General features: G+C 48.7%; 1 protein-coding gene across 1 annotated transcript in view; it reads left to right on the top strand.

Moving 5' to 3' along the window:
* Positions 1–13,825, top strand: part of LOC139276762 (inter-alpha-trypsin inhibitor heavy chain H3-like) — a 202,633-nt gene that overhangs the window by 94,246 nt on the left and 94,562 nt on the right. The window contains exon 15 of the mRNA XM_070894771.1: positions 592–749. Within this exon, the coding sequence (XP_070750872.1) occupies positions 592–749 (158 nt within the window). The remainder of the gene's footprint in view (positions 1–591; positions 750–13,825) is intronic.

Raw genomic sequence — 13,825 nt, 5'->3', positions numbered from 1 at the left:
CTCCTTTTTGACCCCTAATCGGCCCCACCTCTCCTCTTACTATCCTTTTACTATTTATATGCCTCTAGAAGACTTTTGGATTACCTTTTATGTTGGCTGCCATTCTATTCTCATAACCTCTCTGTGCCCCTCTTATTTTCTTTTTCACCTCTCCTCTGACCTTTTTATATATAGCCTGATTCTCAGATGTATTTGGAACCTGACAATTGTCATATGAGCTCTTTTTCTGCTGCTTCATATTCTCCACCTGTTTTCTCATCCAGGGTGCTCTGGCTTTAGTTGCCCTACCTTTCCCCCTCGTGGGACTGTATCTCGACTGTACCCAAATTATTTCCTCTTTAAAGGCAGCCCATTGTTCCATTTGGTCGACCGATCTTTAATTCCAGTTTACCCGGGCCAGATCCGTTCTCATCCCACTGAAATTGGCCTTCCCCCAGTTAAACATGTTTACTCTAGATTGCTCCCTGTCCTTTTCCATAGCTAATCTAAACTTTATGATACTATGATCACTGCTTATATGGCAGCACAAGTATTTACTGCAACGGATGACAATATGTTAAAAAATTAATTGCTCCCGATTGTTGCATTCAGGGTTTCTACAGACACAAATGAGAAGCAAAACCTAACGGACAGAGCCCTAGAACTTTCACTCAAGTACAGCTTTGTAACACCATTAACATCAATGGTTGTCACAAAACCAGAGGGGAAAACGAATGACACCTTTGTGGCTGACAAACCATTGGAAGACGGTAATGCTTCAATAAAACTACCCTTTATTTTGCAATTCACATTCACCTTGTACATCAGTAAGCATTGTGTGTAAGTTTGATTTTTTAGAAAGCTAATTGTTTTATTAATATGCAGATTTCATTAATCAATGAATTGTCAATGAAAATTATTTAAGGCCCATAATATTCACGTCAATTTTTGAAAGATCTTTGCAGTCCCAAAAATAAAAGTAACTGTTCTGAAACAAAGTTCATCTCAAAAAATAAACCAAAACTAAAATTTTACATCTAATTACATGAACAAATCCGGAGATATTTCATATTACCATCAATGGCAGCAAAGAGTTTTAATTTTATTGAAAAAAGATAGTTGATCATGAAAATGTTCCTGAGAGGTGGATACACTGGGGCCGAAATTGCCCCTCTCCTTAAGGCCTGTTAGCACCGCAAATCGTCGGCTACGCTGTGGAGTGTAGTGGCTACCAAGTTTTCGTGCAATGGCCGCCGATAGCCCAATTGCCCTTGCGCGTTTTTCCGGTGGTGTGTATCATGCACCGCTTCCGCGGCGGTGATGGCCAGCACTCCTAAGTGCGTCATCACTACGCGCACCGCCGAGGTCCTGGGCCAGAAGCCCCATTGCCTTATAAAAGTCGGCGCACCTCTGGGCGGTGCCAAGGTTTTTTTTGGGTGGCACATTGTTCCTGATGCACACCGCAGGAGTGCCTTAGAGATGTATTGCTTTCAGTGGATTTTGTTTCAGCAACTATTTTGCGTTGTTTCAGTGCAAGGATAGAGTGCGTGCTGCTTTGTGAGTGCTAGAGGGGCCTTCCACCTGCAGAGGCTACTTCGTGGAGGCTGGGTTTGTGGAGGGCTTTGCAATGGGGGCAGTGTTTGAGGCCAATGCTTCCTGCACATTGTGTGCGCCATCAAGGCACGGAGGAGAAGGTGGTGCTGGGGGCAACGGCTGCAGAGGCAGCGGGCAAGGGCCGCAGATTCTATTGCGGCCCAGCATGGAGAGAGCCAGGCAGAGGGGAGGCGTCACACGAAGACCCTCAGCAAGGGCGTCCCCTAAGGAGGAGAATTAGGTATGCCGACCCCCCACACCAGATACTGGGCGAGGAGGCCAGGAGGCAGCCTGCAGCAGAGCCAAATGCTGGGCAGCAGCCTGCAGAGGTGGAGGAGGCAGCAGAGCAGCAGGGAGAAGACAATGGGCCACCTCACAGAGCAAGACGGCTAAACAGACGTGGGGTGAGAGGCCATATCGAGAAAGGGTCTTCCGCCAGCAATTCTTATACACTGATATGAATGATAATCAGTGCCTGCGCAGACTGAGATTGCGGAAGGACGTCGTGACTAAGCTCTGTAATCTCCTGCAGGCAGAATTGGAGTCACAGACACAGGCAAGGACAGCCCTAAGCGTGACCTCCAAGGTGACTATCACCCTCAACTTTTATGCCACTGGGTCCTTCCAAGCTGCCACTGCAGACTTGTGCAACATCTCGCAGTTTGCAGCCTTCACCTTGATACAGGAAGTATCAAGTGCTGGTGCTCTGTATAGGAGGAGGGCCGACTACATCTCCTTCCCCATGACCAGGGACAAGCAATTGGAGCGCCAGACTGTATTCCTGTGCATTGCGGGCTTCCCCAGAGTCCAGGGATCATTGACTGCATCCCTGTCGGTCTCAGGGCACCCCAACAAACACTGGAGCAATTCAGAAACCGCAAGGGCTTCCTGTCCCTCAATGTTTAACTTGTTTGCGACCACAACCGCAAGATTATGCAAGGGGATGCCCGGTTTCCTGGCAGCAGACACGAATCTTTCATACTGTGCCCGAGCGGTGTGCCACGCCTCCCAATGAAGATTGCGGCAGGCTCCTGAGTGACAAGGACTCCTCTCTGCACAACCCTAGAACTGCTGGGCAGCTCGCGTATAATGAGAAGCTGATGGCTACCAGGACCATCATCGAACACACTATTGCATTCTCAAACAGAGGTTCAGTTGCCTGGACCGCTCAGGGTGTGTGCTTCCGTACTCGCCTGAGCGTGTCTCCATATTTGTGGTGGTGTGCTGCATGCTCCACAACCTGGCCATCATGAGGACACGGCCATTGGAGGACGAGGCACCTGTGGACGAGGAGGAGCAGGATGAGGGTGGGAAGCCACGCAGGAGGTCCCCTTCACGACCCCGCAAGTGAAGCACAAAGCCATCTCATAGCTGTGCAGTTCACATAACTCAATGCCCAGTTGAGCCTGCATCTGGACATGTCCATGGGCCGACCTGTGAGCCCTCTCTCACATTATTGCCGCACAGTAAAATGAGAGACCTGATCACAAATTCCAAACAAAAAACAAAGATTGATTAGAACTCAAACATTTACAAAATTAGTTATCACCTTTGTGTAACTCCTTATTACCCCTCTTACGCACGCCTATTCTTTCGCTATGCTGCAGTGTCTCCCCTGTGGTTGCCCCATGGCTTGGGAAGGCTGCTGTGTGTCTGTAGAGGAAGCTACCGATGTCCTTCTTCGACGCCCTTGACCAGCTCTGGCCCTGAAGAATGGCCCACATCCTCCTGCGCGCCTTCAATCGGAAGTGGCTGGGGCGAAGTCATGGTTGGCAGCAATTGCGGCGTGGTAGGTCTCGGCTCAGGACTGCTGTGAACTGGAGAGCCTACATCAGTATCCTGCTCTGAGGAGCCAGTGCCTCTCTCCCATGGCAGCACCCCACCCACCCCACCTCCCCCACCAAGCTGTTGGAGCACAGGTCGGCGGAGTGGGGTGGCACCGTTAGGCCCCCGGTCGACCATGGTGGATCCAGCTGCAGTCAGATCTCATGTAGCCTCAAGCTGAGACTGCATGACAGCAGCCACACTCTGGATGACATCAGAGATGACAGCAGTCAGACGCTCTGTGCCCTGTTAGCCAGAGTGCAAGAGAGCATTCTGAGCTTCCAGGGCAGCGGCCAACCTGTCCAAAGAAGCACAGCCAAGCTCGCTCCCTCGCGCCTGTGCTGCAATGGCAGCTTTCACGTCCACAAAGACACATATCATCGCTCGCGCTTGATTTAGTGCTCCACTTCCCTCTTGGAGCGCTAAAGCTGAATTTTCCGGCAAGAGAAAATCATTAGCACTCGGCTAATTTTCAAAACGTTTTCTAGCCCATTATAGTTAACACTCTCCTAGATCTGAACTTAATCCACTTACCTAACCTAGAGAGCAAAAGAGCTGTACTACTCAGCAACCAATCACCTGCCTGCTTTCCTGTGATGTCGCCCCTTGTTTTTTGTTTTTAAGCCGCTGCCTCTGCTCAGGTCCGCTGTGTCCCGGGCCTTTTCCTCTCGCCTTCTTTATGTCGCTGCCGCTGTTCCCTCCCGGGTCCACTGTGTCATGAGTAATCTTTTTTGTCTCACGGAGATGTAACGCTTTAAAGGTGTGGCATTTTTTAAGGTATGATGCCTCTGAGCCACACATCCAGGTGTGATGCCCTTGTACGAAGAAATATTACAAAACTGACCAATCAAATTGCTCAAATAATTTTTTCAGTTTTTTTCCAATCCATAAAAATATATACATGCTAATAATTAAATTTAGATTTTGATAAATACATTTACATAATTCTTTAAAATAATGACTATGCTTGGCTCCAACAGCATTCTATCGACACATATGGGCGTAGCCTAGTGATTATGTTACTGGAATAGTAATCCAGAGGCCTGGACTAATTATCTGGAGATACTATCCCACCTTGGAAGCTGGGTATTTTACAATTTAATTAGTTAAACAAATCTGGAATAAAAAGCTATTCATAACAACCAGATTGTCATAAAAGACCATCTGGTTCAGTGATGTCCTTTCGGGAAGGAAATCTGCCAGTAACTGGGCGTTGCGTCTGCCCTTAAAGGGGAAGGCGCACCGCCGCAGCTGCCATTTTGTTTTAATTGTCGGCCGACTCTGCAGTCAGCCCCCCAGTGGGCACCAAGGAGGCCTCGCAGCGTCCCTCCCCTTTAAGTGCAGAGGAGGGACGTTGCTACGCCTCAGCGGGATGCGGCATGTCCACATTGCGCTGAAGTCATCACCGCCACGCAGTGATGGACACCAGCCTGGTCCCGATGCAAACCTTGCAAACCTGCCCCTACACCGCCTCAAACAGTGCCCCAAATTGCTGGGAGGCGATGAAAAAGCAAAGAGCCGAATTTTCTGGCTCTTCCCTCCTGCCAGGCGGTCATAATTCGAATTATCCACCCCAAACGGGACTGAGGACAATTTACCACCCCCCACCCAGACTACGTTTCTGCTTTCAACTCCTCTGGATTACACCACTATGTTTTTGCACTGGACCACACTGCTTACCTGCTGTGTCTCTATCTCTGCTGCTAAAATATGTTTTTTGTTTAGAAAGAACTTCTAAACTGCGGCTGTGTCTCTGCTGAACAGGTTCTACTGGATTTTCAGCTTTGTTAGCTTCTAACCAGCAGCTGCTGTTTCACTTGCTGTCCGGTAACTCGTTCTACTGGTTTTCAGCTTTGCTGGTCGCTGGCTTGTGGTTTTACTTTTTCTCCACTGCTTTGATCTGCGGTGACATCCAACTTGCGTTAATTTCACCATCACCTTTCTGCACCGCTACCGACTCTCATTCCTACGGCAACAACCTCCATCCTCAAACTCTCTACCCTTCAAATAGCTTCTGGACGTCACTCGCCTGCTTTGACAGCAGTTCGTCGATGCTCCGTGCTGGCCCCATCCTGCTTACGTCAGCTTTGTCCCTCCATGTGACCTCTGGCTTTGACCCTGGTCTCCCTACTATTGCCTCCAACCTATTCCCTTCTACCAGGAAATATGTATCCAATTAATGACTACATTTAAACAGGCCGATGTAACCTGAGCTTTTCCCCCGTGTCCAGTCGCGTGCACACTTTGGCTGCCGCTCCAGACCCGAGCAGTTCATTTCTTTTTCCATTTTTTTCTCCCCCTTTTCCTTTTTTCTCTCTCCCTTACTGACTGCTCTATGCTGTCATCATGCCTCCTTTCATCTCTCCTCTCTTGGATACTCTGCCCTCCCAAATCCCTACCCCAATCCTTCATTACTCTTTGACCTTCCTGTTATGTCTTTAGATGCTCTGATAATGACTCTACGAGGCAAAGTATTGCACTTGAACTGTAGTGACCTTAGTCCGTTTAATATAACTCCAGAGTGAGGATACCACATGGTGGGCTCCCTTTTGTACCTGTGGTGTACAGGTGATCCCTGGGCCTCCACCAGTTGCACCCTCTGGTGGTGCTAGCATAGTGTATACAGTGTGAACTAAGTCTCCATTTTATGCAACTATACAGTGTCTACACAGAGAGTATATCTGTAGTGTACATATACAACACTTCCTACTCTCCTGCCTTCGTCCCAGACTTGACTCCCTCCTAGATAAGCATACAGCTTCCCTCTATGCCTCTCTTGGTATTCTACGAAGGGCCCATCGAGGCACTTGTCACTGCCTCTCCACGAGCAGCAACCCCAACACTCCCATCCTACTTTCTCATTGACCTTCCCACCCAGTGCACCCACTGGGGGCTAATCTTGCCAATCTCCTCCCCATCTGTGGTGTATGAAATGATACAATGAACTCTGTACTGTGAGCCATTGACTAGGTGTAGCCAGTCTTTAATGGCTTCCAGAAGTGAAGATACAAAGGTGAAGTTCAGGTTATATACTGGGCCCAGCACGAGTGTACCTATGATCCTAGGACCTGCGACGGTAGTGCCCACTGGTGGTGGGCAGACCTTATATATGTACATTACATCATTCCCCCCCCACCACGCAGTTCTTGGCACAAGTCCATATTATAAGTTCAGACGGTCCGGAGCCCTTCGCTCCCTGGTTGACTGTCTCAGTACAATCCTAGTGCTTTCCGAGTCTCTCACGACTTGGGGCTGAGCATTGACCACAGTGGGTTCTTCTGATGGCTGGATGTGAGTTGGTTGGTCGTCTAAGCTCGCAGTATCTTCTTCCAACTGTTCCAGTTCGTCAGTGTGTCTTAGCTTGATTTGATCAATGTGTTTCCTGCACATCTGCCCATTCTTGAGCTTAACCATATATACCCGGTTACCCTCCTTATCCGTAACATTGCCCGGAAGCCACTTGGGCCCTTGACCATGGTTAAGTACATACACTGGGTCATTTATAGATATGTTGCGTGACACTGCAGTGCGGTCGTGATACCCCTGCTGGCGTTGACTTCGGGTTTCGACATCATCGTTAAGGTCAGGATGGACTAGAGAGAGCCTGGTTTTGAGGCTTCTCCGTCAATAGTTCCGCAGGTGAGCGTGTGTGACCTTGTTCTGTAACTGAGCAGTATGCATGACAAGCGTGTCTGCAAGGAACCGTGAGTTACGCGTTTCAGGTTCTACTTGATGGTTTGAACTGCCCGCTCCACTTGACCATTGGACGCGGGTTTGAACCGGGCTGACCTCATGTGTTTTATGCTGTTGCGTTTCATGAACTCTTGAAACTCCAGGCTCCTGAAACATGGTCCATTGTCGCTGACAACGATGTCTGGCAGACCATGTGTAGCAACCGTGGCTCTTAGGTTCTCAATGGTGGCAGTGGAAGTGCTGGATGACATGATCACACATTCTATCCATTTGGAGTATGCACCCACCACCACAAAAAACATTTTACCGAGGAAGGGGCCCGTAAAGTCGATGTAGATTCTAAACCACGGTTTGGATGGCCATGACCACAGACTGAGCGGAGCTTCCTTTGGGGCATTGCTTAACTGGATGCAAGTGCACTGATGCACGCATGACTCTAAGTCCGAGTCAATGCCAGACCACCAAACCTGGGACCTGGCGATGGCCTTCATCATGACAATACCGGGATGCATACTATGTAACTCCCGTACAAATCTCACCCTGCCTTTCTTGGACATTATAACACGACTACCCCACAGTAAACAGTCGGACTGGATGGAAAGCTCATCTTTGCGACGGCTGTATGGTTTGGTTTCATCACCCATTTCCTTGGGGATGGTCGACCAGTCCCTGTTAAGAACACAATGCTTTACAACTGATAGGGTCGGATCCTGGCTGGTCCAGGTCTTAACTTGTTGAGCAGTGACAGGCGACCCTTCACTCTCAAAGGCATCCATGACCATGAATAGCTCTGCAGGCATTGGCGTTTCCACCTCCGGTGTGGGCAACGGTAACCGGCTCAATGCATTAGCGCAGTTGTCGGTGCCTGGTCTATGACGAATGACATAATCATAGGCAGATAATGTCAGCGCCCACCTCTGGGTGCGGGACGATGCATTGGTATTGATACCTTTATGTTCCGAGAACAACGATATAAGCGGCTTGTGATCGGTTTCCAGCTCGAAGCGAAGCCCAAACAGGTACAGGTGCAGTTTTTTTACCCCATAAACACATGCTAAAGCCTCTTTCTCTATCATGTCGTAGGCTCTTTCTGCCTTGGACAGGCTTCGAGACGCATATGCAACTGGTTGTAGTTTGCCTGACTCATTGGCTTGCTGGAGTATGCAGCCGACCCCATAGGACGATGCATCACAGGTCAAAATTAGACGCTTGCATGGCTTATACAGTACCAGTAGCTTGTGGGAACACAACAGATTTCTAGCCTTCTCAAAGGTTCTGTCTTGAAGTTCACCCCCCATCCAGTCGTCTCCTTTCCTGAGCAGCTTGTGCAAAGGCTCTAATACTGTGCTCAATTTGGGTAAAAAGTTACCAAAGTAGTTGAAAAGACCCAGGAAAGAACGCAGCTCCGTCACATTCTGGGGCCTGGGCGCATTTTTGATGACCTCTGTTTTCGCGTATGTAGACCTGATTCCATCTGCAGCAATCTTTTGTCCAAGGAATTCGACCTCTGGTGCCATGAAAACGCATTTCGAACGTTTCTGCCCGATCCCACTTTGTCCAGACGATGCAGAACCTCTTCCAGATTGTGCAGGTGCTCGGCAGTGTCACGACCTGTGACTAGGATGTCATCTTGGAATACCACAGTCCTGGGGATGGATTTCAATAGGCTCTCCATGTTTCTCTGAAATATGGCTGTTGCCGAACGAATGCCAAAAGGGCACTTGTAAATAAACAGTCCTTTGTGTGTGTTGATGCACGCAAGTTTCTTTGATGATTCAACCAGTTCCTGTGTCATGTAGGCCAATGTTAGATCCAATTTGGTGAACGATTTTCCCCCGGCTAGCGTTGCAAACAGGTCATCAGCTTTCGGTAGCAGGTACTGATCTTGTTTTGAAACTCGGTTGATCGTGACCTAGTAGTCTCCACAAATCCTGACTGTGCCATCGCTCTTTAACACCGGAAAAATAGGGCTGGCCCATTCATTAAATTCGACCGGTGAGATGACCCCCTCGCGTTGTAGCATGTCCAATTCGAGCTCGATCTTTTCTCTCGTCATGTGCTGGATCGCCCTGGCTTTGTGATGGGTGGGCCTTGCGTCTGGGCCTAGGTGAACCTGCACCTTGGCTCCCTTGAAGCTGCCAATTCCCGGTTCAAACAGTGAGGGAAATTCTGATGACAAAGCTTTGATATTGTACCATTTCCATTTTATTTTCTCGAGCCAACTCCTGCCGAATAACGACGGGCCGTTGCCCGGCATCATCCATAACAGTAGATCATGAACCGCTCCCTCGTACGACACTCTTACTGCTGCACTACCGATCACTGGTGTCTCTTTGGTGTCGGTACGCAACTTCGCATTTATCAGACTCAGCTTGGGTCTCTTTGCCTTAGTCTCCCACAGCTTTTCGAAAGTCCTCGGGCTCATTATCGATTGACTCACACCCGTGTCTAATTCCATGGATACCGGCATGCCGTTTAATTTTACCTCCATCATTATCTGTTGGCTCTTTGTTAGGAACGCACGTACGCTATACACTTCCGCCTTGGAGCTCTCAAATGCCTCGGGCTGCATCGTCAGATTCATGCTGAATTGATCATCATTCACGTGGTGTGTCGCGGCTCACATGCTTTGCTGTGGGCATGTCCGCTGAAGATGCCCCGTCTTCACACACCCTCTGCATACATACTGCCTGAAGCGGCACTGATGGGGTCGGTGATTGCCCCCGCAACGCCAACACATTGAGCTCGGATTTGCGCCCGATGGCAGGCTTTGAGCTGCTCCCGTTCTCACAGGTGCAGTCGAGTAGGCCCTCGATGGTGAACTTTGAGCGGCTCCTGGTCTTGCAGACGCAGTCGAGTAGGCCCTGCCATGTGCAGCTCTGCCGGCCGTCGATACAATTTTGTACATAGAAACATTGAAACATAAAAAATAGGTGCAGGAGTAGGCCATTCGGCCCTTCGAGCCTGCACCGCCATTCAATGAGTTCATGGCTGAACATGCAACTTCAGTATCCCATTCCTGCTTTCTCACCATACCCCTTGATCCCCCTAGTAGTAAGGACTTCATCCAACTCCTTTTTGAATATATTTAGTGAATTGGCCTCAACAACTTTCTGTGGTAGAGAATTCCACAGGTTCACCACTCTCTGGGTGAAGAAATTCCTCCTCATCTCGGTCCTAAATGGCTTCCCCCTTATCCTTAGACTGTGTCCCCTGGTTCTGGACTTCCCCAACATTGGGAACATTCTTCCTGCATCTAACCTGTCTAACCCCGTCAGAATTTTAAACGTTTCTATGAGGTCCCCTCTCATTCTTCTGAACTCCAGTGAATACAAGCCCAGTTGATCCAGTCTTTCTTGATAGGTCAGTCCCGCCATCCCGGGAATCAGTCTGGTGAACCTTCGCTGCACTCCCTCAATAGCAAGAATGTCCTTCCTCAGGTTAGGAGACCAAAACTGTACACAATACTCCAGGTGTGGCCTCACCAAGGCCCTGTACAATTGTAGCAACACCTCCCTGCCCCTGTACTCAAATCCCCTCGCTATGAAGGCCAACATGCCATTTGCTTTCTTAACCGCCTGCTGTAACTGCATGCCAACCTTCAATGACTGATGTACCATGACATCCAGGTCTCTTTGCACCTCCCCTTTTCCTAATCTGTCACCATTCAGATAATAGTCTGTCTCTCTGTTTTTACCAGCAAAGTGGATAACCTCACATTTATCCACATTATACTTCATCTGCCATGCATTTGCCCACTCACCTAACCTATCCAAGTCACTCTGCAGCCTCATAGCATCCTCCTCGCAGCTCACACTGCCACCCAACTTAGTGTCATCCGCAAATTTGGAGATATTACATTTAATCCCCTCGTCTAAATCATTAACGTACAGTGTAAACAGCTGGGGCCCCAGCACAGAACCTTGCGGTACCCCACTAGTCACTGCCTGCCATTCTGAAAAGTCCCCATTTACTCCTACTCTTTGCTTCCTGTCTGACAACCAGTTCTCAATCCATGTCAGCACACTACCCCAATCCCATGTGCTTTAACTTTGCACATTAATCTCTTGTGTGGGACCTTGTCGAAAGCCTTCTGAAAGTCCAAATATACCACATCAACTGGTTCTCCCTTGTCCACTCTACTGGAAACATCCTCAAAAAATTCCAGAAGATTTGTCAAGCATGATTTCTCTTTCACAAATCCATGCTGACTTGGACCTATCATATTACCTCTTTCCAAATGCACTGCTATGACATCCTTAATAATTGATTCCATCATTTTACCAACTACCGATGTCAGGCTGACCGGTCTATAATTCCCTGTTTTCTCTCTCCCTCCTTTTTTAAAAAGTGGGGTTACATTGGCTACCCTCCACTCCATAGGAACTGATCCAGAGTCAATGGAATGTTGGAAAATGACTGTCAATGCATCCACTATTTCCAAGGCCACCTCCTTAAGTACTCTGGGATGCAGTCCATCAGGCCCTGGGGATTTATCGGCCTTCAATCCCATCAATTTCCCCAACACAGTTTCCCGACTAATAAGGATTTCCCTCAGTTCCTCCTCCTTACTAGACCCTCCGACCCCTTTTATATCCGGAAGGTTGTTTGTGTCCTCCTCAGTGAATACCGAACCAAAGTACTTGTTCAATTGGTCCGCCATTTCTTTGTTCCCCGTTATGACTTCCCCTGATTCTGACTGCAGGGGACCTACGTTTGTCTTTACTAACCTTTTTCTCTTTACATATCTATAGAAACTTTGCAATCCGTCTTAATGTTCCCTGCAAGCTTCTTCTCGTACTCCATTTTCCCTGCCCTAATCAAAGCCTTTGTCCTCCTCTGCTGAGTTCTAAATTTCTCCCAGTCCCCGGGTTCGCTGCTATTTCTGGCCAATTTGTATGCCACTTCCTTGGCTTTAATGCTATCCCTGATTTCCCTTGATAGCCACGGTTGAGCCACCTTCCCTTTTTTATTTTTACGCCAGACAGTACTTCAGTACTTGCCGTGGAGTTCCTGTTTTGTTGCGATATCTGCTTCATGTTTTTCTGCGTGGATGTGCAAGCCTGGGCAATGGTGATGACCTTGCTGAGGTCCGGCATCTCCGCAGCCAGCAGCTTACTTAAGATCGCCTCGTGGTTGACCCCGATCACGAAAAAGTCACGCAACATGTCTTCCAATGCAGGCCCAAATTTTCAAGGCCCTGCAAGATGCCTTAGGTCGGCAACAAATGTCGCTAGTCCTGGCCTTCTGGACGAATGTGTGTACAGAAGCGATATCTGGATGTGAGGATTCCTCCCGTGGGTTTAAGGTGTTCCCGAACTAGAACACACAGTTCTTTGTAATCCTTTTCTGTAGGAAGAGTGGGTGGGAGCAGAGTCTTGAGTGCATAGATCGTGGAGCCACAGATGGTGAAAAGAACTGCCCTGCGCGTCTCTGCATCCTTGTCTTTGTTTAGGTCGTTTGCTACGAAATAATGGTCAAGACAATCCGTGAAATCTCCTCAATCCTCTCCCTCATTGAATCTCTCGAAAATTCCAACAGTACTCAATCGTGCTGTGCTCGACATACTTTTGCGTGGGTTCATATTTGTCTCATCGCCAATTGTGGTGTATCAAATGATACAATGAACTCCGTACTGTGAGCCAGTGACTGGTCAGTCTTTAATGGCTTCCAGAAGTGAAGATACAAAGGTGAAGTTCAGATTATATACCGGGCCCAGCATGAGTGTACCTATGACCCTAGGACCTCTGATGGTAGTGGCCCCTGTTGGTGGGCAGACCTTATGTACGTACATTACACTATCCAACTCACCGCCTCCAGCGCTGATCCTGTGGACGCTGGCAGTGGGTCAGCCGTCACCGACCCTCTCCGCATCGCTCTCCAGAATGTCTGTTCACTTGCGAACAAGGCCCTTGCCATCCATGAGCTTATCGTGGATGACTGCATCGACATCATGGCCCTGACTGAAGCTTGGTTGAGGGGTGATGACAGTTTACCCTTAAATGAAGCCTCCCCACCCAGCTATACCTTCCATCACTTGCCCCGTGATGGTGGTGTGACTTTCATCACCAAATCACACCTTAGTCTGTCCCCTTACTACTCAGGCACTTTCTCCTCCTTTGAGCATCACACCTTATTGCACCCCTCTCACTTAAAATTATCGTTCTCTACCTCGCACCCAAGTACCATAAAAACGTTATTGCTGATATTTCTTCACTACTTTCCTCCCTCAGCCTCTGCACCGAACGACTTCTCATGATCGGTGATTTCAACCTCCACCTCAATTCATCATGCTCTCTCTCCTCTGCGTTCACTAGCCTCCTATCGTCCCTTAATCTCTCCCTCCAAGTAAACTCCCCATGCCATATGCACGGCTACCTCGACCTTGCCATCTCTCGTGGCCATGCTACTCCTGACATGTCAGTCACAAAAAAGGCCATCTCTGACCACTACATCGTATTGCTCTCCACTCACATCCCCCCCGCCACCCCACCCACCCCCCCAACCTGACTTCCTTCTGTGTCCGCCCCTACAAAAAACTCTCTCTTAAATCTCTTACAACTGCATTTTGAACTCCCAACTGGTCCTCCATTCACCACACCATTTCTGCAGCTACCGATCTGCTCAACCACACCCTCACCAGCACCTTTGACGCCTTAGTCCCAATGAAAACAATTACTCTCTTTTACCCTGGCCATTCCCCCTGGTAGAGCCCTCATCTTCACTCCCTTAAGTC

Source organism: Pristiophorus japonicus, chromosome 12, assembly GCF_044704955.1.
Source record: "Pristiophorus japonicus isolate sPriJap1 chromosome 12, sPriJap1.hap1, whole genome shotgun sequence".
Lineage (NCBI taxonomy): Eukaryota > Metazoa > Chordata > Chondrichthyes > Pristiophoridae > Pristiophorus > Pristiophorus japonicus.
Note: the sequence above shows the minus strand (reverse complement) of the source record. Positions and strands in the feature narration are given on the sequence as shown.